This window comes from Ornithodoros turicata, chromosome 1, assembly GCF_037126465.1.
Source record: "Ornithodoros turicata isolate Travis chromosome 1, ASM3712646v1, whole genome shotgun sequence".
Lineage (NCBI taxonomy): Eukaryota > Metazoa > Arthropoda > Arachnida > Ixodida > Argasidae > Ornithodoros > Ornithodoros turicata.
Genome location: NC_088201.1, coordinates 144,280,030 through 144,304,950, shown reverse-complemented (window position 1 = coordinate 144,304,950; position 24,921 = coordinate 144,280,030). Strand labels below are relative to the sequence as shown.

The following is a 24,921-nucleotide window of genomic DNA, read 5'->3' as shown; positions in this document are numbered from 1 at the left end:
ACATGGGCCTCTCCCGGCTCCTGCAAGTAAAGTATTTTAAGAGTGAAATTATGAAGAGTGCCACGAAAACAATACCACATTATCAGATAATAATATAATTTCATAAGTTCTATCTCTTCCGCGGGAAATGCATACGATAATTCAGGGGTTAAAATTGAGTTGGTATTTGCTGTTGGTACATGAATGAAATACGGTAAAATGAGGATGTTTCTCATGAGCACTGCAGTGATGTGATTGACCCAAGCCATTTTAGAGAAAATTCTGCAGCAGCAAAAAAAAAAAAAAAAAAAAGAAGAAAGAGAGAAACCCTCTTCAATCAAAAACACGGTGTTTTTGAGTAATATGCTACATCATCACGCGCACACTATATACTTAATTTGTACTTTCTAAAGAGAGGCGTACATGTGGTCATCGAACCCGAAGCCCATCTCCTTGTAGCGATTGTCATGTACTGGACTCAGTTGAAGTAGGTTACCTGTAATGACAAAAATTAGCCCAGTGTTCGTAACAGCGGCAGAGCGGTGTCAAAATTCGAAAATTCCAGGTGAAGTACAGTAAACAATAGAATATAGATAATTGCCAATAATTTCTCATTAGTCATTTTCTGCCGATATGCTGCAGCCACAATGCCAAATATAAACGAAACAGTCAAAGAAAATGCCAAAGCTAGCTTACTGGTGAAAAAGTACTATGTGGGCTTTACACACTATGACATCTTTTTTAGTTATTTTCGCATTCAATTTGTGCAGTGTGCTTTCACGTAGTGCTAGAATCACATAGGCTGAACATGACCAATTTTTATTTTAAGCTTTTCGTACCACAACACCAATTAATTGATCGCCTATTACGAGCGTTCTCGCAAATCTTTTGCGTTATCGCGTTAGAGACGCCATGTGACATCTGCGATAAGTTGTGGAAACACAGCACGCAAACAGCAATGACATCGAAAATGAAAGAAAGGGTGATGATGATCTTATATCTACCGGTTTACTATTGCCTGGCCCAAACAGGTAGGAGACAAGCTCCTACGCAGTTTTTCCCTTTAAACAACAAGTGTCAGGAAAGGGTTTCCTACCGGCAGGATACCGGACTACCGTCTGCAAAACAGAAGCGAAACTGTACAAGCAGGACACGCGACTTCTGTCCCGCGATGACTTACGCTACCTAAAGTAGCGCTACCTGGTGATAGGTACGCGCAAAAACAAGCAGTGGGCCTCAGCTGGAGGCTTCCCTTCGCTTTTAACAGCGCAAGTGGATGTTTGGGCAGGTCTTGCGCGGATTCCTGATATTGTGCGACAATGTAGTAGGATGTAGTAGGATTGGCAGTATGGCGCAATTGGTGGAGCAATCACATCACTGGGCTGCAGCCCGCCGCAGCGACGTACTCGCCGGATGATTTATTTATTTATGGAGAAATGGTTTATTTATATAGAAAAAATTCAGAAAAACGATAATACAGATCACGAAGCCAGTAAGGTATAACCTGGCTGGATAGCGCCGTTAATGTTTCTTTTCAGAGGGCTCTCTTGTTGTTCCTTGGAAACTCTAGACATCTTGACAGTGACGCATCTCCTTCCACGTTTTTCGTCCACATGTGGCAAGACTGAATTCCAACAGCGGTTGGCGCTTCCTTCCATTCTTCCTTCTTTGAGACCCGGTGTGTTTCTAGGGAATTTTCTAATGACAAAAGCATCGTTCTTTTGATTCTTTGGTTTAAGATGGATACCATAGCACAGCACAGTCAGCACAGTTGCACGCGATCCATACTGTACTTGGTGTTCATATCGAAAACACAAGCCACCGACTCAGAACGTCGCTGAATTTCACGTGAACGGCATTGAAATCCGACTGTGGGAAAAACAAGTCAGAAAGACTCAAAATATATTGCTAGGATAGGATTTGCGGTAGGTCTGCATCCTGAGCTCTGTCATTCAAAGCCAGAGACGTCGGCAGTAGCAGACGCCAATAATCCTGTTAACTCTCTGGCGTGGTTCTCCCGGTCGCGGTGTACATCGTGTGCTCCGCACTCCACGCTTGTTGAGGGCTATCCCGAGTTGTGCTGAGAGGGAGGTTATAAGAGAGGGAGGTTATAAGAGGGGGAGGTTATAGCCTTGGCTATATAACAACAAAATATGAAGGAAATCGGAGGTGGGGTTTTTGAGAAACGAGAGCCCAAAAAAACTCATTTTTGAAAACAAAGCAGTACTCTACAGCGCCTTGACGAAAGTGGGCAAGGAAGATACATGTTAATTTGACATCAATTTAAAGAGCATGCTTCGACCTACACAGTGGTACTTCATATATCCCGATGGCATATATAGCAGGAGTACAGGGTAAAGACAAATATGAGCAAAATGTGAATTTTGTTGCAACTTTGGAGACTTTTAATTAAAGACAAAAACGAAATTTACCGGTGCTGTTTGCGCATGCTGAAAGTCGATGTACCTGACATACTGTGCAAACAAAAATCTATAGTTTGGGAGCGTCCGATGGCGAGGAATAAAATGTCAAAGACGTTCCGTCAGAAAGCTCCGTCGCCGAGTCAATTTCTATGGAATTTTTTTTCGGGCGGACCACAGCATATAGAGCCAAAATATTTGTTGCTCCTGTGTGTATGCGTGTTGTGGTACAACATATATTTTTTCAAGGGAAATCGGTGATGGTGTCCGGACCACCCTGCCTGAGTTGAGATGGAATCATCCACTTGATAACGCCAGTGCAGTCGAAGCTAGAGTATCTTGATTAGTTACTTCGGGTTTGCTATACACTGTATGCAGTAATAACCTGGTTGTCTTACTTACTGACCTACATTTCCTCACAAGGCACCAATAATACATTAGAAGTAACTTTTCTGTAAAACTGGCTACAGGCCTGTTTTTCATGCCATGGACAACAATCCACAGTCAACACTAGAACAAAGTAGCATTCAGGAGCAAAAATGTATTCGTTGCTACCGATATTCTTTGTAAAAAGCAAAATCCACAGACAAGCTGAAGCAGGAGGCACTTAAGCAACATTAAGCTATGAACATGCTATGGATCACTTTGGCCCCATGCATATTGCTAGTTCTTTTTTTTAAATTAGGTTAAAAGGAAAAGAACCAGAACATGTAGACGTCATGTGTGGGGGACTGAGTGTCCATGCTCGCTTACAGCCACTATTTGCAGTGTTTTTTGGCTGGATTTCTTCACGCCTTCTATAGAAATAAAGCATGGACCAACCATGCTTCTTGTTCCTGTGTTATAGCTGCAAATGGTACAATAGATATCACTGTAGCACGGAATGCACGGCCCTCCACATGAAGGAAACCAACCCGATTGATATCAAGCCGATGTCAACCATCATTTAGCACATTTGTCTGTGTACTCCTTATATTTTTAATATGTGTATGTTACACTGTCTTACTTGTACCTTGATCCATGTTAGCCTAGATATCCGTTACATTGTTACAGTACGCAATATGTTTCACCTGAAGTGATAAACAATTCTAACTGGCGATGTACTCGCCGGAGGAATTTGGGACTTTCGGCCATTACCCTCTAGAAAGTTTTGCCACCACTTGCGAAGGCTTTGGACAATTTTTAATTCAAGGAAACTTATTTTTTTCAAAGCGAACCTCACTTTTTTACAGAAATATTAAGTCATCCACGGATTACTGCAGACCCAACAAAAACTATGCACAGTATCGCAACAGAAATAGTCCTAAAAAATGTGAAAATTACGGTTTAGCCCCGCCTGCTTGATTTTCACAAAGAAATGCGCGCAACATGTGCGTCTAGAGGAGGAATTGTCCCCGCCTCTTCTTTTACCTTTTTTCCCCACGCTTTGATCTTGATGCTGGTGACTACCGTCTTATCACTAAGAAAACTAAATAACAGTCTTACGACAAGGAAGGCAAAAGCAAATGAAGGCGGGGACACTTCCTCCTCTAGACGCTCATGTCCCAAGCCTTTCTTCTCGAAAATTGAGCAGGCGGGGGTAAAGCGTAATTTTCACTCATTTTTACACTATTTCTGTTGCGATACTGTGCATAGTTTCTATTGGATCTCTGGAGGACTTCATATTTCTGTAAAAAAAGTGAGGTTCGCTTGGCAATTTTCCAATGTTCAATTGAAAATAATCAATTCCCGCAACCGAAAATTGTCCAAAGCTTTCCCCAACGGTGACAAAAGTATTCTAGAAGAGTACGTCGCAAGTTAGAATTTTTATCACGTTAAGTGAAGCACGCTGTATAGTAGTACAGTAGCAATGTAGCAGAAGCTGCAACAATGTCTCTGACACAGTAGCCCTGGAGCTGAATGTTACATTCATGCTGTCCCACCTATTTCTTCAGACATTATCTCTCACTGCTTGATACCTACAGCACAACACTCTCCAGGTTTGAAGGTCACTGAACTTCAGCTTTCCTTTTTTTCCATGAAGGCTGAACTCCTTACCGACGGCAGGGGACAGCAGTCGTGACAAAATTCTAAACGTACGCTCGCCCACATTGGCACCACCGACAAACTTCATGAATAGTTTCTGGGTTAGCGAAACAATGTATTAAAACAGATACTTGCATCAATGCTGCAGGCAACAAAGATATACATATAGGTTCTATGCTGAGAGGGGGCACTGTGTTCCTAGTCATAAAAAAGGGACATGACACAAGCAATTCAAATCTGCTGCACGACAAGGACACTACCCAAACCTGGTAGAAGGTAAAGCATATTACAGAATCAGGTTTTCATCGAAATCATGTAAAATGTCTTGTGATCCTGAGACTAGAATATTGTGCTGTAGCCATTTACTTTTTATTTCAAGCAAAAAAGGAAAAACTACATTTGCATGAAAATTCTTGGTTCTCTATACTAGACCATAAATTGTCTTCTAAAGAAATTATAGTTGTATAGAGTTTAAATTAGACTACGCTAATACAAGACACCTGGATTAGACGCCTGAGCAAACTAAGCAAGGCAATGTTTTAATTAACTTTTGACAATTAACTTTCTAATTAGAAAAGCTGGGTATCATTTGGCATGTAATGGCTGTGTTATGGAATGCCCATAGTGCTTACTAGCCGATTCCTCTTCTCAGAGCTTTCTTTCAGTTTCTCCTCAAAACGTAAGAACGCTTCCGTTGTTTTGAAAGGCTCGTCAATGATGTCAGGTTGCACCATTTCAGTGGTATCAGTCCTGCTACTAAGCTTCTCAAGGACCATCAGCAGGTGCTCAGTGTGCGACTGCAACGTTAGCCTCGTCGTGTGTAGGAGCTTTAATATTTCTTGATAGAATCCCGAAAGAAAATTGCGTAGTATAATTAGCGCCCTGATGTTCCCACTCCTAACGATAAAGCTCACAGTAGACACTTACATACCATAATGAGTTCCATCGCTTCCATGGCTAGTTCTGCGGACAGGTGTTTGCTCTTGGATTGCACTGGAAGCGTCTTGTCGGCTAGCAAAACCTTAATGAATAATAGAACCAATAAGTAGAAATAAAATTACATATTACACTGCACTAGGTGCAAATGCTTTTACATACTCTGGTGTAGTAATTAATCATTAGAAGGTGGGTGCCTTATTTCTGCAGGTGACAGCTGCGGCATATGTTGTGTTTCACCTGCATGTGATGATGTGTCTGTAACAACGTACCGCTCTAACACAACGGTGAATAGAGCCTTACCATAATGATTGCATGACTCAGGAGTTTGAGCCAGCTGTCGTACTTGCACTAAGGGCTCTACTTGCTGGATTTCATGTGCTGCAAAACCTTTTGTAGTACATAAGAAGTAACATAGCTGTTACAACATTTGTTAGATAGCGACTTGTATCATACTCTGATGTGAAAAACTGCAAGCAGCGGAGGATGGGTGCACATTTCGTGATGCAGGCTGTTGCTGTGCTACTTCACATCTGCGATGTCGCCGCTCTGAAAAATTTGGTAAATTAATTCTTGCGAAACAAAAAAAGAAAAACACAGTACACAAAATATAGAATTACGTGACTGTACATAAAATGGCATTGTGGGCGGTGGTGGTGCTGTTAATATGTTAGGTGTCTTATCAAACCTACTATTTACTACAGGCAGAAGTGACAGCGCAATGACAAGTTGCTGCATAATTGAATGGCTACAGAATCTGGGACAAGGAAGGACAAGAAGACCACATGATACAAATATCTTCCTTGTCTCAGGTCCTTTTTGTTCACCGATTTTTACGCCTTTACTTTGAAAAATGTGACATTTGAATGTGTGGCAATAGGGGCAGAGGGGAAGGTTGAAAACCACATGAAACGAATTTGCATGTCATTAGCAAAAACGTAGCTACCTACCTGGCAAATCCTGGTACAGCCCTCCCTGACGTGGGACATACGTGGGACGCACCGACAACAACCTGGAACGACAGAATTGATAGAGCTGCCTAAGCAGAACTATTAATGCTAGCGGTTCATATTTTACAAATATAAGCTATACCGCTACTGAAATATGATCTATCTTACCTTCTTCTGCAATATCCATAGTGTACGACTTACATAACGAACGAACGGAGAACAAAGGAACCGGCTGTTTTCCCGTAGTTTCCCGCCTAATGAAGACTTGTGTCATTCAGCGGTATTCTCGTACGCGTAAAAAATGTCAGTTCGACATTATTAGTTGCATATATTTTAGTGTTATGTCAGTTACGATGAAATACAATGCTTAATTAAAAGTTACACTGCGTTTCGAGTCGACTTCTGGAATTAATAGGCGTTGCTTCAAACGTCGCCGTTTCGTTCTCTCACCAGGTCGCGCCTTGTGAATATCTTCATGGTGTCGATTTCGATGCTAACGTCCTGTGCTGCTCCGACCCTGGATCCTTTTCGCGACTGTGAAACGTATCCCATACACTTCGTCCGAAGGCTATTACAGGGACTGACATTTCGGGACAGGGGACATTCGAACTATATTGGGACGTTCCTGGGAAGTTTTGTGTTATCTGACAAAAACTGGCGACGAGCGTTCTAACCCGAAGATCTCAAGGTTTTCCTGCGCAAGATAAGCCACAGCAAACGGCAACCACGTAGGACTAGCCACAAGAGCAGCACCGAGCACATGGAGACGCTTCTACCTCCATTCCCGCCCTTTGACCCACACAGCGACGCAACATCGTTTGCACAGCGTTGGATAAAATGGCAAGCACGCTTCGACAATTTTCTTCTGGCAGCAAACGTTACAGACGCATCTCGCAAATGTGCCATGTTACTTCATTATGCCGGTGAAGAAGTATACGACATTTTTAATACGCTCTCCAATACCGGGTCAGACTATGACACTGCTGTTGCGGGTCATGGATGGCAACGGTACGCAGCCCCTGGTATCCTCCTTCGCCGTACGACTGCCGCCTTTTACCAGTTCACGCCCGGACATATGGTTTCGGCAAGCAGAGTCACAGTTCACCTTGGCGCACATCACATCCCAAGTAACGAAATTTCACCATGCCTTGTCCGCCCTCCCCGAAGACAATCTCATCGAAGTGGCAGACATCATCAACTGTCCTCCCGCTGACGCTTCGTACGACGCCTTGAAGATTGCCCTCGTCGAGCGAACCTCTCCCTCTGACCGTCAGCGCTTACAAGAATTAGTGCTGAACGAGCCTCTTGGCGACCGCAAGCCCTCCCAAGTTTTACGGCAAATGCAGCATTTGATCGGAAGCTCCACCTTCGACCCCAAGCTCCTTCGCGAGCTTTTTCTTTCTCGACTGCCTCCGTTCGTACAGCTGGTCTTATCCGCTTCGGACGACAGCGACCTTCCGTCCCTCGCAGCACGCGCCGACAAGGTAACGGAAATTGCATCCGGGCAAGCTTCTGCGCACAATCTCTCTGCGGTGAACAGCACCCATCCGCAATCCTCATCCGAAGCCTGCGGTACCTGCACCTCTTCATCGGCGTCCTCGGAAAACTCGGAACTCATCGCTTTACGTGATGAAATAAAGCGGCTCGCCGACGCCTTCAACAGGCCCACGGGCCGCGACAGCCACTCTCCTGGCCGTGCTGGACAGTCCCGCAGAATAGTACGCTCTCCAACACCCCCATCGTCATCCAACCGTCGTCCAGTCTGCTGGTACCACCGTCGTTTCGGCCGCAGGGCACGACGTTGCGAATCACCATGCCACTGGCAGGGAAACTTCACCGGGGACTCCTAACGGCGACCAGGAAACCCCAGTCAACGCGGCACGGTCGCCTCTTCTATCTCAAAAATCGGTCCGGAAGCCAGAATTTCCTTGTCGATACACTCTAAATCAGGTAACGCATATGTAACGGTTAAGTACCGCTTGGCCAAGAGGTACATTTTTTTAAAAAATGTACCTCTTAAAATTAAGAGGTACATGCGCCCTCACATGCGGTACATGTAACGGATAGCGCGCAGCAATTTAGGCCTACCCGTCGGGGTGGTTCCCCTCCTCCACGATATATTAACAGCCCCAGGAAGCTACGCTGCACGATAAATATAACAAACAAATACCTTTATTCGAAAATTCTATCCATTTGAGGATTGATGCTTGTCCATCGCGAGCGTGCATTGTCATGATGCACAAACGCCGACCACACGGGGCACAACGTATATGGATGAACGATGACCACTGCGTCTCTCCTTCACCACTGCAGCTGCTCTGTGGTCACGCTTCTTTATCTCTTCCACACCTTTGGATAGCTGTTCTTCCCCAACTTCCGTTTCTTCCGCAGAACGTAACACCAACCACAGTAGACGATTGACTCACCCATTTACGACATCGCTTGACGTAACCTAGGAGAAAATGCAATGTAAAAAAAATCCAACAACCGAAATAGCTTGCCTGAAAAACATGCCTACTTGCTTGTGTAATCCAGGTGTAAAATGCACTCTCGGCTCCCCTAATTCACGCATCAACGTTCGTGCATGAAGCACAAAGTTCGTTGCCTCCGTCCCTCAGTCGTTGTGTCCAGCCTGCCGGTGATCAGGACCACTGGGCATTAGAGCGAAGATGAACGAAAATGCGTCGTGAAGACGAATAATTACTTCAGAGATATAATACGCACCTTAAATGACTTCAATCTTGAACGCGTCGAACGAATTTCTTCGAAGACCGAGCAAACTCGTCCTCGCTCCCCGACGTTTCAAAACAAACTGATTTGCAGCTGTTGCAAGAAACGAATTCTTCCCAAACATGCGATCCCTCACGGTCATGGGTTCTAGTTATTGCACTTCTTTGACAGAATGATAGTGCTCATCCATTACGGCACTGCTGCATAAGGGAATTTATAGACTGGTATTCGGAATCACACGAAATATTTTTGCAGCGCATGGATATCGTGAGAAGGCGTTCGTACTCATGCGCCGGAAACACGCGGTACACATGAGGTACAGCTGCTATAGATCGCGCTTAAAAGGTACCTAGCCGGTACGGATGGGTCTCGGAGCCCTTGTACCGTTTGAATTTCGCAGTGGTCGCGGACTGTACCTGTTGGTTGAGGACTGCACCTCATGTGTACCGCCTGGCCCAGGTGCGGGTCCTCTTTCATGCGGTACATATCGGGTGTCGGATTTAGAGTGTACTGGCGCTGACGTTAGTGTTCTCCCCGCATCTAGCCACGATCGACGACGTACTCCTATCATGTATTTGACCGCAGTAAATGGTTCCCGCATTGCAGTGTACTACCGCCGATCCTTGCCTCTGGATTTTGGGCTACGTCGTGTCTTCCATTGGGTCTTTCTGGTGGCAGACACTACGCACTGTATCTTAGGAAGCGATTTCCTAGCACACAATAACCTTATGGTCGATGTTGCTAGGCGTGTGTTGCTTGACAACCTTACAGGCCTCTCTGTGAACGGCGTTTCAACGTGCATACCACCGGCAGGTCTTACTAAACCCCGCCCCCAGGACACCGCCTCTGCGGAGCTCCTGCGCGAGTTTCCATCCTTGACTGCCCCCTGCGACTGGACGAAACCCGTCAAGCACCCTGTCGTGCGCCGCATCGTCACGCGGGGTCAGCCGGTCTTCGCCAAAGCACATCGTCTGAGCCCCGAGAAGCTGGCCATTGCGCGACAGGAATTCAAACCATATGCTCGCGCTTGGTATCGTCAGACCGTCTTCCAGCACTTGGTCGTCACCTCTTCACATGGTCGCCCAAAAAACTGGCGACTGGAGGCCATGCGGAGACTATCGCGCCTTAAACTTTGCAACACTTCCCGACCGTTACCCTCTTCCCAACATCTCCGACTTCACCGCCGGCGTTTCAGGAGGAACAACGTTTTCAAAAATCGATTTAACCAAGGCATACCATCAAATACCCATGGCCGAGGAAGACATCGCGAAAACTGCGATTGTAACACCCTTCGGGCTTTTTGAATTCCTCCGGATGCCCTTCGGCCTACGAAATGCGGCACAGTCCTTTCAACGGTTTATCGACAAGATCACGCGTGGCCTTCCTTTTGTGTTTGCCTACCTCGACGATTTGCTGGTTGCTAGTGCTTCTCCCGACCAACATACGGAGCACCTCCGCATCTTATTCCGACGTCTATCTGACCATGGATTGCTCATCAACGTCGATAAGTGCGAGTTCGGCGTGCCTGAGCTGGAGTTTCTGGGCCATAAGGTCAACGCGCACGGAACTTCTCCCCTGGAAAGCAAGGTCAAGCAAGTCCAGAATTTTCCCTTGCCCACAACCAGCTCCGCCGGTTCCTTGGCATGGCTAACTTCTATCGTCGTTTCGTCCCGCACTGTGCTGCTATTCTGCGACCGATAGAATAACTCCTAGAGGCACATACGCCCAACTCCGCTGGACTCACGTGGCCTCCACAAGCCCTAGAGTCCTTCCGCCAAGCAAAGGAAGCCCTCGCTTCAGCAGCCTCCTTAAGTCACCCAGTAAGTGGAGCTCCTACATCCCTCATGGTGGACGCATCCAACCAAGCCACGGGGGCGGTGCTACAGCAGCGTATTGGCGGCCACTGGAAGCCGTTGAACTTTTTCTCGAAGAAACTATCGGCTGCGGAAGAGAAATACAGCACCTTTGGTCGCGAACTTCTCGCCGCTTTCACAGCCGTTAAACATTTCCGCTACTACCTCGAAGATAAGTCATTCGTCATCTTCACAGACCATAAGCTGCTAGTCTACGCGTATCAATCTGGAAGCTCTCGCTATTCCCCACGCGAAATCAGACACCTCGCCTTCCTAGCTGAGTTCAACGCTGAATTCCAGCACGTTAAAGGAACCGACAACGTCCCCGCCGACGCTCTCAGTAGGATCTCTTCCCCCCATGACGCCCCCATCAATCTCGGCGATCTTGTCAGGCAGCAAGAGCTGGACTCAGAACTTAGGCACATCCGATCCGGCAATTCGTCCCTCCGCCTACAGCCTATCCCCTTTTCCGGTATCCAGCAGCCTATCTTTTGTGACACGGTCACCGGTTCGCCCCGACCATTTGTACCAAAACCGTTCAGGCGGTCCATTTTCTCATCGCTTCATGGCCTTTCTCATCCTGGAGTCAAAGCCACGCAACGTTTGGTAGCCACCCATTACATTTGGCCATCGATGAACACCAACATTCGCACCTGGACGCGATCCTGCCTTGCATGTCAACGGGCAAAGGTTCACAGGCACACCGCGTCTCCCCTCTCGACCTTCTCCTTGCCTGACGCAAGGTTCGCCTATGTCCACATAGACGTCATCGGTCCCCTGCCTCCGTCTCATAACTACAGATACCCCCTGACGTGCATCGACCGTTTCACCCGATGGCCGGAGGCGGCCCCGATGCACAATTCTACAGCCGAGACCGTTGCGCAAGCATTCCTCTCAACTTCGATCTCCCGTTTCGGAGTCCCATCTCAGTTAATCACCGACAGGGGAAGTCAGTTTGAATCACGACTCTTTCTTTTCTGCCCCCACTCGGCTTCTTGGTACTACCCGATGTCACACCACAGCCTATCACCCGTGCGCTAACGGCATTGTTGAACGCTTTCATCGTCACCTCAAAGCCGCCACAATGTCCTACGACGACAGCTCAAAATGGAGCGAATATCTTCCCCTGATACTGCTGGGCATTCGCAGTGCTTGGAAAGAACATCTGAAATGTACACCAGCGGACCTCGTCTATGGGGCCTCCCTTCGCCTTCCAGGCCAGTTCTTCGACCCCCAGCCGCTTGACAACCTACAGTTGACAGCAACGGACTTTGTCGGACGCCTTCGCGACCACTTCTCCCGAGTTCGACCAACTGCCCCTCGAGTTCCTAGTACCCATCGGACCTTCGTTTCACCCCACCTCCGATCAGCATCTCAAGTTTTCTTCCGGACTGACGCCCTCCGACGATCTCTACATCCCCCCCCCTACTCTGGTCCACACCACGTGATCGAACGCCATCCCAAATACTTTATCATCGACTACGGTGGTCTTCGGGAAACGGTGTCCATTGGTCGGCTCAAACCCGCCTAAACCTAATCCGACACTCAGCCTCCATTCCTTACCGCTTCAGGCTCCACCCCCACCTGTCCACTAGACCTACCTACCAAACCCCCCAAACGGGTATCCTGGAGCGACCTCTCACTACGTCGTCCAAACATCAGTCCTCACTCCTACAACCAAGTCCGGAGGAGTCTGTGTTCCACGTACAGAGTGTCACAAACAAATTCCCAGGAATCACAGTAATCGTGAGCAAAACGCCCGTGGACTTTTTGCTGGACACTGGGTCAGGTGCAAACGTCGTTGGAGAGCAGACCTGGAGCGAGCACCTCCAAGAAACGCTGGAAGAAACAAGAACACGATTGGTTACGTATGGACTGAAGCAAGAAATTCCTGTCGTGGGAACATTCACAGCGACATTCAAGACTCAAGGAAAATCTGTACGAGCACCAATATTCGTAGTAAAAGGGCCACAAGCATCATTGCTGAGTTACCAAACAGCCTCGGAGCTCAACCTCATCAGCATCGCACAGTCGGTGGGCCAGGAAACATCGGTAGATGCAACAAGAGAGTTTTCGAAGTTGTTAGAAGGACTTGGAAAACTAAAGAATTTTCAAGTTAAGTTGGCAATATCAAGCAACGTCAAGCCAGTCGCACAACGTCATCGCTGAATTCCTTTCAGAATGAGGAGAGCATTGGAGGCCCAGCTGACTCGCTTAGAAGAGTGGGCGTGGGAACATGGTCCGGATACAGTTCGCTAATCTTCGTTTGCTACTTCAGATTCTCATTGTCCTGCCCGACTTTGATCATGCGGGTTCATCGTGGCTTCAGAACAACGTCGACCGCGAACCAGTTTGCGACATACCAGTCAACCTACTTTTGTACGACGAGGATCCGGTACAGCATGCGTCGAGCACGGGAGCCATCTACAGGATATCAAGTGTGACTTCTTCTACGTCAGCAGCGCCTTTGCGTCAAGTGTATAAAAGCAGCAACCCCGACTTTGACTTCTTCAGTGGGCGTGGGAACATGGTCCGGATACAGTTCGCTAATCTTCGTTTGCTACTTCAGATTCTCATTGTCCTGCCCGACTTTGATCATGCGGATTCATCGTGGCTTCAGAGCGACGCCGACCGCGAACCAGTTTGCGACATACCAGTCAACCTACTTTTGTACGACGAGGATCCGGTACAGCATGCGTCGAGCACGGGAGCCATCTACAGGATATCAAGTGTGACTTCTGTTACGTCAGCAGCGCCTTTGCGTCAAGTGTATAAAAGCACCAACCCCGACTTCGACTTCTTCAGTGGGCGGGTGAACATGGTCCGGATACAGTTCGCTAATCTTCGTTTGCTACTTCAGGTTGGTTCTCAAAATTCAATACCTTTGCACACTCGACGTAGCGACGATCCATGCTTACTAGTGTTCCCACGCCACACAGTTCTTTGTGATGTTGCTTGCCAGTGCATTTCTGTCATCCGTCACCTGTTGTTATTAGCTGGTGATGTAGAAGAGAACCCGGGTCCGCCCAAGACCACATATAAAGTTGAAGAAGTACTGCAACTGTTATCTGCTATGAATGCTAAGATGGAAAAGCTAGATAACGGTCAAGCGTCTCTCATTGAATCTGTGAACGCAATACAAGCTTCGCAACAAAAATTGGAAACAAAACCTAATCACATTGACAGTCGTCTCGACACCGTAGAGAGTAAGACCAAAACCATAGACCGCCTTGAACACGAGTTTCAGTCGCTGAAGCAGGCCACTCTCTCTCTAAAACGGGAACACGCTGCGCTTAATAGCCGCTTGGTTGATGGCGAGGATAGGCAACGGCGGAATAACCTCATATTCCACGGATTGGTTGATAATCCCAGTGAAACTTGGGCTGCGGCAGAGAAAACTGTAACAGAGCTGATAAGCCGAGAACTGCAGATGCGCCTTCCTGCTGATAGTATCGAAAGAGCGCACAGGATCGGTATTTTCCGTAATGATAAACGCAGGCCCATTATTGTCCGCTTCGCGAACTTTAAAGTAAAAGATAGTGTGCTACAGTTGCGGCACAAGCTAAAAGAGAGTGAATTCAGTATTGCAGAAGACTTTTCTCTACCCACTCGTCTTGCTAGGAAAAAGCTATTAGAGTATGGGAAGAGCATGAACAGTCCTGTATAACTTATTGTAGCGAAGCTTAAAAGCTTCGCTACAATAAGTTATACATCGACAACAAATGTTTTATGTATGATAGTGAAGCTGACTCTGTCTACGAAAATACTAGTCCTTCACGGTACCAGAACAGAATGAATTCAGGAGAAACGCTGGATTCTGCGAGTTCGAGTAATGAGGCACACGGTTCGTATGGAAGCGTCGTCGAACGCACGCCTAATTGACTACTCGCAGAGGGTGATGGTCATAGTTCTACAAATGAAATATCTGTTTTGTACACCAATATACGGAGTGTTGTAAACAAGCGTGACGATCTTTGCTCAGTTATTGACTCATGTGATGCATCTATAGTTGTGCTGACTGAAACGTGGTTATCTCCATTAATCTCAAACCGTGAGTTATTTAGGTGTGAACGTGATTACAATGTTTTCTGCGCTGATAGAGGCTCACGCACTGGTGGTGGTGTCCTCGTGGCAGTAGCCGTACACCTCAATGCAGTTATCGTGAACATTGATTGTGATCTTGAAATACTTTGGGTTTTAATATGTTGTCAACACGTCCGTTTTGTTTTGGGCGTCTGTTCCCAAGCAGCACAATGTACTGAAAGTCGAGTGCAATAGGGGTGGACGGGTAGGTGGAAGACCTTGAACAGACTCTTGAAACTAAAGAACATTGATAAGACACATACCGTCCACCCCTATTGCACCCGATTTTCAGTACATTGTGCTGCTTGGGTTATCGTCCTCCATCGATGGATCGTTCATTCATGTGCAAACTTCATGATGTCCTTAATACGGTAGTTATTCGTTATCCAGCATTACCTTTATTCCTGCTCGGTGACTTTAATTTTCCTAATATAACTTGGGAGCGTGAATCACCAGGTGTTGTACCATATTCTTCTGACTGTAATGAATTCTTAGGCCTGTGCTTAGACTTTAATTTTACTCAACTTGTAAGAGAGCCAACTAGGGTAACAGAGGTCACTTCATCAACATTAGACCTCGTCTTTACTACAACGCCAACTTACCTGTCATCTATGACGTGCTTACCTGGTCTCACTGATCACAAAATCATCCACTTTAAGCTTAACATGTCTACTCAGCGTCCAGTAAGGCAGAGTAAATTAATTCGGGATTACAAGAATGCTGATTTCACAATTGTCAACAGCTTGCTTGAAGCATGGTCGTCAGACTTTCTTCAAATATGTCACACGCGGTCAGTAAATGAAAACTGGAACGCGTTCAGAAACTTTGTGGAGTTTCTCATGGAAAAATACATTCCGCAACGCAGAATTTTCTCGCGGTCTGACTCCCCGTGGTTCAACACTCATCTCAAGAGGTTGCGAAATAAGAAAAAAAGGTTATTTCGTGCCGCTAAGCAGTCTGGCAACGCAGAACGTTGGGCCGTATTCTACTACACTGAGCAAAAATATAAAGAGGAAGTTTTAAACGCAAAGAATACTTTCTTCGAGCAAACTCTGCCGACCATGCTAAAAGAGAATCCCAGGAAGTTTTGGAGTGTCTTCAGAGATGGGGGCGAACATGATGGTTAAGCTGCAACAACCAAGTGGTGATGATATTCCGCCTGATCAGTGCGCTTCCGTGTTAAATGATCAATTTTCTAAGTCGTTTTCTCACACTGCATCTGTAGATATGTCATATAGCATATCAGTTAACCTTCTTCCAATGGATCCCCTAGTGTTTGACATCGTTGGAATTATGAAGGTGATTGACTCGATAAAACTGTCATCTTCGGCAGGCGTTGATGGAATAAATAGCAAATTTCTTAAAGCAACTTCGCTTTCATCCGCCGCTGCACTTTCGACACTTTTTCAACAGTCACTTGAAGAAGGTTGTGTTCCATCCGATTGGAAGGTTGGGAAGGTGATTCCGCTGTACAAATCCGGAGATAGAAGTTCACCCTTGAGTTACAGGCCTATGTCGTTGACCAGTGTGCCATGTAAAATTTTCGAACATGTAATATTTTCACACTTAGTCAATCACTTGGAGTTTCACTCATTTTTTTTTGTCCTCATCAGCATGGATTTCGTAATTTTTTTTTCTTGTGCTACGCAACTAGTTTCACTGACTCATGAACTTGCCCTTATCCTTGACCACAGCTCCCAGGTAGACTGCGTCTTTTTAGATTTCGTTAAGCATTCGATAAAGTTTCTCATTCTCTGCTCCTGTACAAACTAAGCAAACTTAGCATTGATAAGAAAATCTTAGTATGGATTGAACAGTTTCTTTCCTGCCGCGTTCAATTTGTATCTGTCAATAATCATGATTCATCTCACCTTCCGGTTACCTCTGGTGTACCGCAGGGTTCCGTACTTGGTCCTCTGTTATTACTAATCTATATTAATGATCTACCTGGCTTTGTCAAATCGTCTCTCAGATTGTACGCCGACGACTGCGTTGTGTATCGCGAAATCAAAACAACCGATGACGTTGAACAGCTTCAGTCCGACTTAACAGCGATCTCACTATGGTGTCAGAAATGCTCAATGGAATTAAACATCGCAAAATGTAAACACATGAGAATAACACGTAAACTGTCGCCAGCAGAGCCATACTGCATTGATAACGTGCCACTTGAGCAGGTATCTTCTTATAAGTATTTAGGTGTAATCCTTTCTTCAAACCTCTCATGGAAACCACATGTTTGCTACATTATAAATAAGGCCAATCGTACGCTCGGATACCTTAAACGTAACTTCTCTCGTGTCCCTAGAAGCCTTAAACTAAACTTGTACAAGTCGCTGATTAGACCCCATCTTGAGTATGCTTCAGCTGTATGGAGCCCTAGTAATCGTACCCTGATTAACGCATTGGAGAACCGAGCCGCGCGATTCATTCTCTGCAACTACCATCGAACATCCAGCGTAACACTAATGAAGAATCATTTATCATTACAATCATTACAGTCCCGACGCGACTTTTCTAGCATTTCTCTGTTTCATAAAATTTATTATCACAACATGTCGCTAAAAAACGAACTTCTTTCCTCTGCACATTATATATCCTTGGGAGTAGATCATTCTCACAAAGTGTTTGTTCCCATAGCTGCAACTAACACACTGGCAGATTCGTTTATCCCGCGCACAGCACGTAGGTGGAACCACCTTCCTTCTTCTGTTTGCAACATCAGCTCTATCACTCATTTCAACAATGCACTTAGCGAATATTGTATTTGATACCTGTTTTGATACATGTGCTTATTTGTCCATGAAACCTGCATTTGAATCAACTGCATTTCTTGTTCTTGTTTTTTGTATAACATACGTGTATGCCTATTTTCAATATATTACCCACTCCCCTCTGCAATGAAGAACCCTGAGGGTAAATAAATAAATAAATAAATAAATAAATAAATAAATAAATAAATAAATAAATAAATAAATAAGAGATGGACATCATTGAACGCGTCACAGAGCCTACCCCTTGGGTCTCACCGGTCGTTGTGACCCAAACCCCCACCCCACACCACCCAAACCACACACAGAAGGAGCGCTAAGAATGTGTATTGATATGCGAGAAGCTTACAGGGCTATCGCTCGAGAGAGGCACGTGATGCCCACGGTTGATGACATTATCAATACACTGAATGCCGCAGCATATTTCTTCAAGTTGGACCTGAATGAAGGATATGACCAGCTAAGGAGTCGTCACGAAGAATGACTACTTTCTCTACCCACTGCGGTCTAAGCGGTCTAAGTCAATGCGGCAGCTGAGATATTCCAGGACGCCATCAGCCAAGTTCTACCCGATGAAGACGGAATCATCAACATCAGTGATGATATTCTGGTATCCGGCCGATCTATACAAGAGCATGATCGAAGACTGCGTTTCGTCCTGAAGAAGCAGAACTCACACTAAGCTTGAAAAAATGTCTGTTGGGCTATCGGAGTGTGAAATGATTCGGCCATGTCTTTTGTGCCCAGGGAGTCACCATTGACCCAGGAAAAGTGAGAGCAGTGGCAGAGATGACTTCTCCAAGAAATGCAGCCGAAGTAAAGAGCTTGCTTGGGGTGGTGAACTATTGCAGTCTGTTTATTCCCCGGTTAGCAGAAATTGTTGAGCCCCTGAGGAGACTCACACACACGGATGTTGAGTTCTCATGGAATCAAGAGCAAGAAGATGCCCTCGAAAGGCTCCGAAAAGAGATGTCTCACGCTCCGACACTGGCGTACTTCGATGACAATAAGAATACGTACGTCATCACAGACGCTGGACCACAGGGAATTGCTGGCATTCTATTCCAGGAAACCAGGGACAAAAGGGATCACAGCATCTTGGCGTACCACAGCAGACCGCTGACGCCAACCGAAAAGAGGTATCCGCAAATCGACAAAGAAATGCTGGCCATAGTGTCGATGGTTGAACGGTTTCGGCGGGGGGAAGATTCGCCGTCAAAACCGACCATCTACCTCTGGTGTCAATACTCGAGAATCCAAGCACCAAGCTATCAGCAAGGCTAGAACGCCTTAGCCTCAGGCTGCAACGTTATGTCTTTGACGTGGAACATATCCCAGGTAAAACGAACCGGGCGGATTATTTGTCTAGACATCCACCCTCAACGAAAGAGGGAACTCCCACGAAAGAAGCCGTTGCCGCCGAAGAGTATGTGTCTTGCTTGGTGAGGTGTTCTACGCCGAAGGCTATGACGCTGCAAGACGTTCAAAAGGCGTACAAAGGTGATGAACAAATGGACTTACTGATTGCAGCCCTTCGAACTTGTGGCAAGAAGTTTTGCAGACATCTATGGAAGCACGGAAAATTAATGCCTTTCAACCAGATAAAAGAAGAACTAACAGTAACAGAGAGCAACTTGGTCTTGCGAGGATCACCCTTGGTAAGTCCCGAAAAGGCGCAGATGAAGGTTGTGCAGTTAACCCATCGGGGACAGCAGGCCATGGTGAAGACCAAGCAGCTAATTAGAGAGAAGGTGTGGTTTCCTGGGATCGACAAGATGGTGGAAGCTGTGGTCAGAAGCTGTGAGGCATGTCAACGGACAGCAGAGGATAAGAACCTGCCGTCAGTAATGACACAGCTTCCCGACGGACCCTGGCTATCACTCGTGGCAGACCTTGCTGGCCCACTACCTGGTAACAAGTACCTGCTTCTCGTCGTAGATGAATACTCACAGTTCCCCGTGGTTGCGACGTTATCATCTCTGAACGGAAGAACGGTGATCACCAAGTTGAACAACATGTTCACTGTACATGGCATCTCTGAAGTTGTAAAGACAGACAATGATCCCCCGTTTGTCGGAAAAGAATTCGCCGACTTTATGAAGCACGATGGTATTCGTCACCATAGAGTAACACTTCTGTGGCCGCAAGCGAATGGGGAGGTAGATCGATTCATAAAGAATCTGAAGAACAGCATAAAGGCAGCCTGTGTATGGGGACATAACTGGAAGGACGAGATAGATGAGTATCTGTTGACTACAGAGCCACCCCGCACTCTACCACAGGTGTCACTCCGGCGGAACTCCTCTTCGGAAGAAAGATCGGAACCAAGCTTCCCCAAATGCAGTAGAAGCTTAAATTCGGAGATATACAGGAGAGGGACAGTCGGAAGAAAGGACAAATGAAGGCTTACTCTGACCACAGACGTCATGCCGCACACCACGGTCTACGTAAGGGAGAGAGTGTATTGTTAAAGAGGACAGCACCCTTATCCCATGAGACACCATACGAGCCTCAGTCATACAAGGTCATCCGAGTTCAAGGGACCGAACGGCTGTACGAGACCACCAAAAGATAGTCAGGAATGCATCTTTCTTCAAGAGCATTTCCTATAGTGACCAAAATGCTGTAGATGACCGGAGTAGTACTATTATCGAAGATACTTCGAAGTATCAAATACTGGAAATATCTCAATCCGGGGCTATGAATGGAAACCTCGAATCAGCATCAACTGGACAAGGTTCCAAGGACCCAACCGCCGTTGAGGCTAGGGCACCGCTGGAAGGACCAAGGCGCTATCCAATACTCCTTTACCGAGGGCAGCCTCCACAGAACTTTGAAGGCACCGTACTCTACTGAATGAGAGACGCTGCCTAATGAACTAGGGGAGGGGTGTAGTGTTGTTTATTTTATATCCTCGGAAAAGACGATGATGTGTTTGGGGTTTGGGAGAACGACGACGATGGGGACGGCGCGTGAAATGGAACATTTTTAGTTTTTCTGGAATAAACGGCATGGAGCAAGGCGATTGTGGGGCCTTTGTTTGGTCGTACCTTTGACACAACCGGGACGGAGACCTGTTGGCAGCGACTGGTTAGGCTGTCACATTGGCGACGAGCTTGAGGACCAAGAACTCGATACTGTGACATGATTCTTCTGTTGCTTGTTGGCAGATTACATATCGCCACGGGATGCCACTGTTCGGGAAACTTGAACAGTTTGACGAAGGCGCAGATTGGACAGAGTACCGTGAACGAGTTGAGCAGTTTTTTCGGCAGCGTACAGATGGAGAAAAGACAGCAAGAAGGAGTGGGGGACAGGGGGTTAGTATGCGTCCTGGGCCGACTTCAGAGGGAGCCACCTACATTCGACTGGAAAGTCTTCGGAAAGCCCAGGGAAACCCTCTGGCAGTACAGCCGGTTTAGGATGAGAGCCCACCACCTCCCACCTGTCACCGAAGTCTTCAGCACGGCCTTGTGTGAGCCCATCGCTTTTGTGGATGGGCGATGCAACGATGAAGACGATGATTGGACAGCGGCGGTGATGACGATGCTGCTGCTGCTAACACTTAGCTACCACCATTCTGTTTGTTGCACACCCTTTATTGCCTGGCGCCGTAGAGTCGGTGTTCATAAGCGTTGTGTCCGTCATCGCTTAAATAGAGTTATTCAATATGCCGCCAGTGTAAGGTTGTCACCGAAGTGAGTACATCCCAAGCCCAGCGCTCCTACTGAACTGCATGACCGCAGTGCATCACCGCATCACTGCATCACCGCAGGTTCTCGTGACAACCTCAAGGTCGAGAAGTTAATTTCTATAGTTTTTCTTTCCCTTTTTTTTTTTCGGAAGTGTCCAAATTGAGTTGGATCGCTCCCGTATGCGTTTTGGGGTGAAGCAGTCTTGCGGTGCAACGCCAGATGAGTGCCAGGCTGGTCAAGCTAAAATATATATATATATATACAGGGTGTCCACGCTAAGTGTGAACAGATTTTTTTTAAATATATCAATCACTTTTTCCCAGATGAAATCAATTGCAATATAGCTTATGCTGAAGGGCACCCCCTAGGGGGGCATTAACAGACTCCTAAGGCAATGTCTTAATTAACTTTCAATAATTAACTTTTTAATTATAAAAGCTACGAAGTTGCTCCAATGAGAACATCTGATCTCTTCGGTCACCAGATACCAAACCTGTTTTCAGAACAAAAATCCGTTTGGTAAATCGTCCGCAAAAAAATCGTGAAGGAACGCCATTTTTTTCTTTATTTGGTTTATTGCGCATCTTCGAAGAAGCGGCTTTCCTTTACCCCTAGTGTGAGAGAGTGAAAGAGCACAGTGCCGCCTCATGCGTCGAAGATTAGCTTTAACTTGCGGAAACAAAACAAAAACACAAATCTATCGGGTGACTCTATCGCGACTGCCCTTATCTTGAGCTGCATTTTCTGTTTTCTTTTAATCTTTTTCCAGGACGCAAGAGGCGATAGTGTGCTCTTTCATCCTCTCGTATTGGGGGCGAAGGAAAGACGCGTCTCTAGAGATGCGCAATGAACAAAATAAAGAAAAAATGGCGTTCCTTCACGAATTTTTCGCGGACGATCTATCCAACGGATTTTTGTTCTGAAAACAGCTTTGGTATCTGGTGACCGAAGAGATCAGATGTTCTCATTGGAGCAACTTCGTAGCTTTTGTAATTAAAAAGTTAATTATTGAAAGTTAATTAAGACATTGCCTTAGGAGTCTGTTAATGCCCCTCTAGGGAGTGCCCTTCAGCATAAGCTATATTGCAATTGATTTCATCTCGGAAAAAGTGATTGATATATTTTTAAAAAATCTGTTCACACTTAGCGTGGACACCCTGTATATATTTTCGCTGCTAAAACAAAAAAAGTGTTTCGATGAAACTTTCTAAAAGAAGTATTCAAGAGGCGTACTATCAAATGCGATTTGTCTTATATTTTTATTAGGAACACCGCAGTATGCATTTGACGGCTCAATAGGTGGTAAAGGGCAATATTTCCGAAAATATTTTTTTTCTGCGTACTGTTGCAAGTCTGCGCGCCTTAAAATATTTTAACACGTTCTATGCCTCCTAGACGACACCATTAAACAGTTTAAATGACTGAAAATTGCAGTTTTCTCGGGCACAAACTATCGAGAAATAGTGTCCATCATCCTTCAACGGGTCTTGGCACGAAAGTGTCATGCTTTGCCGTCACACACAAAAGATTTGATTGCAATTTGCGAAAAAGTTATTTTATTAGATTTCTTTTTTCACTAAGTAGGCCACGTGTTCCATCGCAAACTTCAAGAAGAGGCCATGGAGCGGATTACGTTCAAAAATAAGCCGGGAGAGCATTGGCTGCATGGGAACAATAAACCACAACTTATTTGAAAGAAATCGGATATGTTCGAGCGCAATGTCTGGGACGTTTGACATGGAATGACCCTAATGGGAAGGTGAGGGATTGTCATCCCGGAGAGACCCCCTTTTGTGGATGTGTCCTCAGGGTTGTTCACCACTGCAGAAACGAAATGAGTTTAATCACTAATAAATAAAAGTAAAAAAAATAAATAGTCACATTTACTTTATATGGATTCTGCACTATGATTATGGACTTCGGATAAAAAGACGATATGGGACAGCTTGGGAATTTTTGCCTAGTGAACGGCATGCACGTAGTATACACACAATATTTGTACAGTAGACCCTTTAAAAACGTAATTTATTTATTATTTGGATACTACTGCCGGCCATCAGTTGAAGGCCAAGGCAGAGAGAGCACAATAAGCAACACAGGGACACAGCATCAATTTGGTTCAGACAGAGCCTAACATAACGAAAATAGTACAAGAAAACAAGTGATCGCCTAATTCAGCATGCTTAGTTGGTCGATAACTACTTTAGAAAAAGCTGCGGAGCCAGGAATGCTCGTCATGTGTGGTGGTAGCTTGTGCCACTCGCGAGTAGTGCGAGGAAAAAAAGAACTATTGAACAACTGCTTTCTGGAACGAAACTCACTGATGAGGTTAGCGTGTTTCTGCCTGGTGGTACGACTCTCGTTGAATTTAAGATAGTTGTCGAATTTAAGACCGCTTTTACCACGTACAATACTATGAAAAACATGAAGACGCCTTCCTTGTCTGCGGCAGGCTAAAGGTAACAGGTCTGATGCTTCATACAACGATGTGACCGAGGTATCTCTCCCGTACGAATTATATACAAAACGCAAGTTTTTTTTCTGGACAGATTCCAGAAAATCAATTAGGACTTAATAATAGGAGTAATAATGCCCACTGCAGTAATGTACCCATTACAACACAAATACTGTAGAATGCAGGTATTCTACCTTACGTGCCAATACAGTACCGCCATCCAGTGTGAAATTGTGACAACCAAATGGTTCCCCTTTTTCTTAGCTCTCAGAACAGAGACAGTGAATTAATAAGGGTAGACTATGCTATCATGAATTCTGGGCACTCCTTCAGTGAAGCGTTCACTGATAGTAAAAGTACCTTCCTCAATGGGCGTTGATGACAGTGGACATTCTAAAACGTTATCAGAAACGACATCAGCATCTGCATACCAAAAGGATTGCAGCTCCATCAGTAATCCAGCTAGCAGTAAAAATGTGCAAATGGCAGATTAACTGAATTAATGTATTGTACCTTCTACGTCAGACTGTGAATTTTGTATCACCCACCAGTAGAAGCCCCTGTTCGGACAGCAGAAGTGCCTGAACTGGGAGGTAGTAGTAAATCGGATTGGTGGGAGAACCCTTTGCTCTCCACCCTGAAAGCAGTGGTTGCAATGTTGAGGGCAGATTTAAAAGTGCTGCCAAGATGTCTGCATGAAAGCGCCCATGAAAAGTGGAATATAGGTCAATATTCAAATTATAAGATTACATTGTCAGAGCTGTTGGTGGCAGCTGGACTGCAAGTGACGTGTCAGTAATTTCTTCATTCACCATTCATTACATGCAAGCAAGACCCAGCTTCATTTCTACCTTCACCGTGCACCTGTAGTAATTCACAAGTTGCATTATCAATGTTGTTGCGTGTGCAATTATCTTCACCCGATGAAGTGTAGGTTCCTACACAAAAAGTTTCAAAACACCAAATCAAGTGAAGATTCTGTGTTTTTCGTATTATTAGAACTTATCCCTGGAGCAGACTCAGC

General features: G+C 45.7%; 2 protein-coding genes across 2 annotated transcripts; both read left to right on the top strand.

The window, feature by feature from the left end:
• Nucleotides 1–7,284: 7,284 nt before the first annotated feature.
• On the top strand, nt 7,285–8,160 carry LOC135386383 (uncharacterized). Its single transcript, XM_064616282.1, has one exon. It carries the CDS (start codon nt 7,285–7,287, stop codon nt 8,158–8,160), a length of 876 nt encoding a protein of 291 aa, XP_064472352.1.
• Nucleotides 8,161–19,213: 11,053 nt separating this feature from the next.
• Nucleotides 19,214–20,149, top strand: LOC135386371 (uncharacterized protein K02A2.6-like). The gene has a single exon (XM_064616243.1). The coding sequence runs from the start codon at nt 19,214–19,216 to the stop codon at nt 20,147–20,149; it is 936 nt and encodes a 311-aa protein (XP_064472313.1).
• Nucleotides 20,150–24,921: the final 4,772 nt, after the last annotated feature.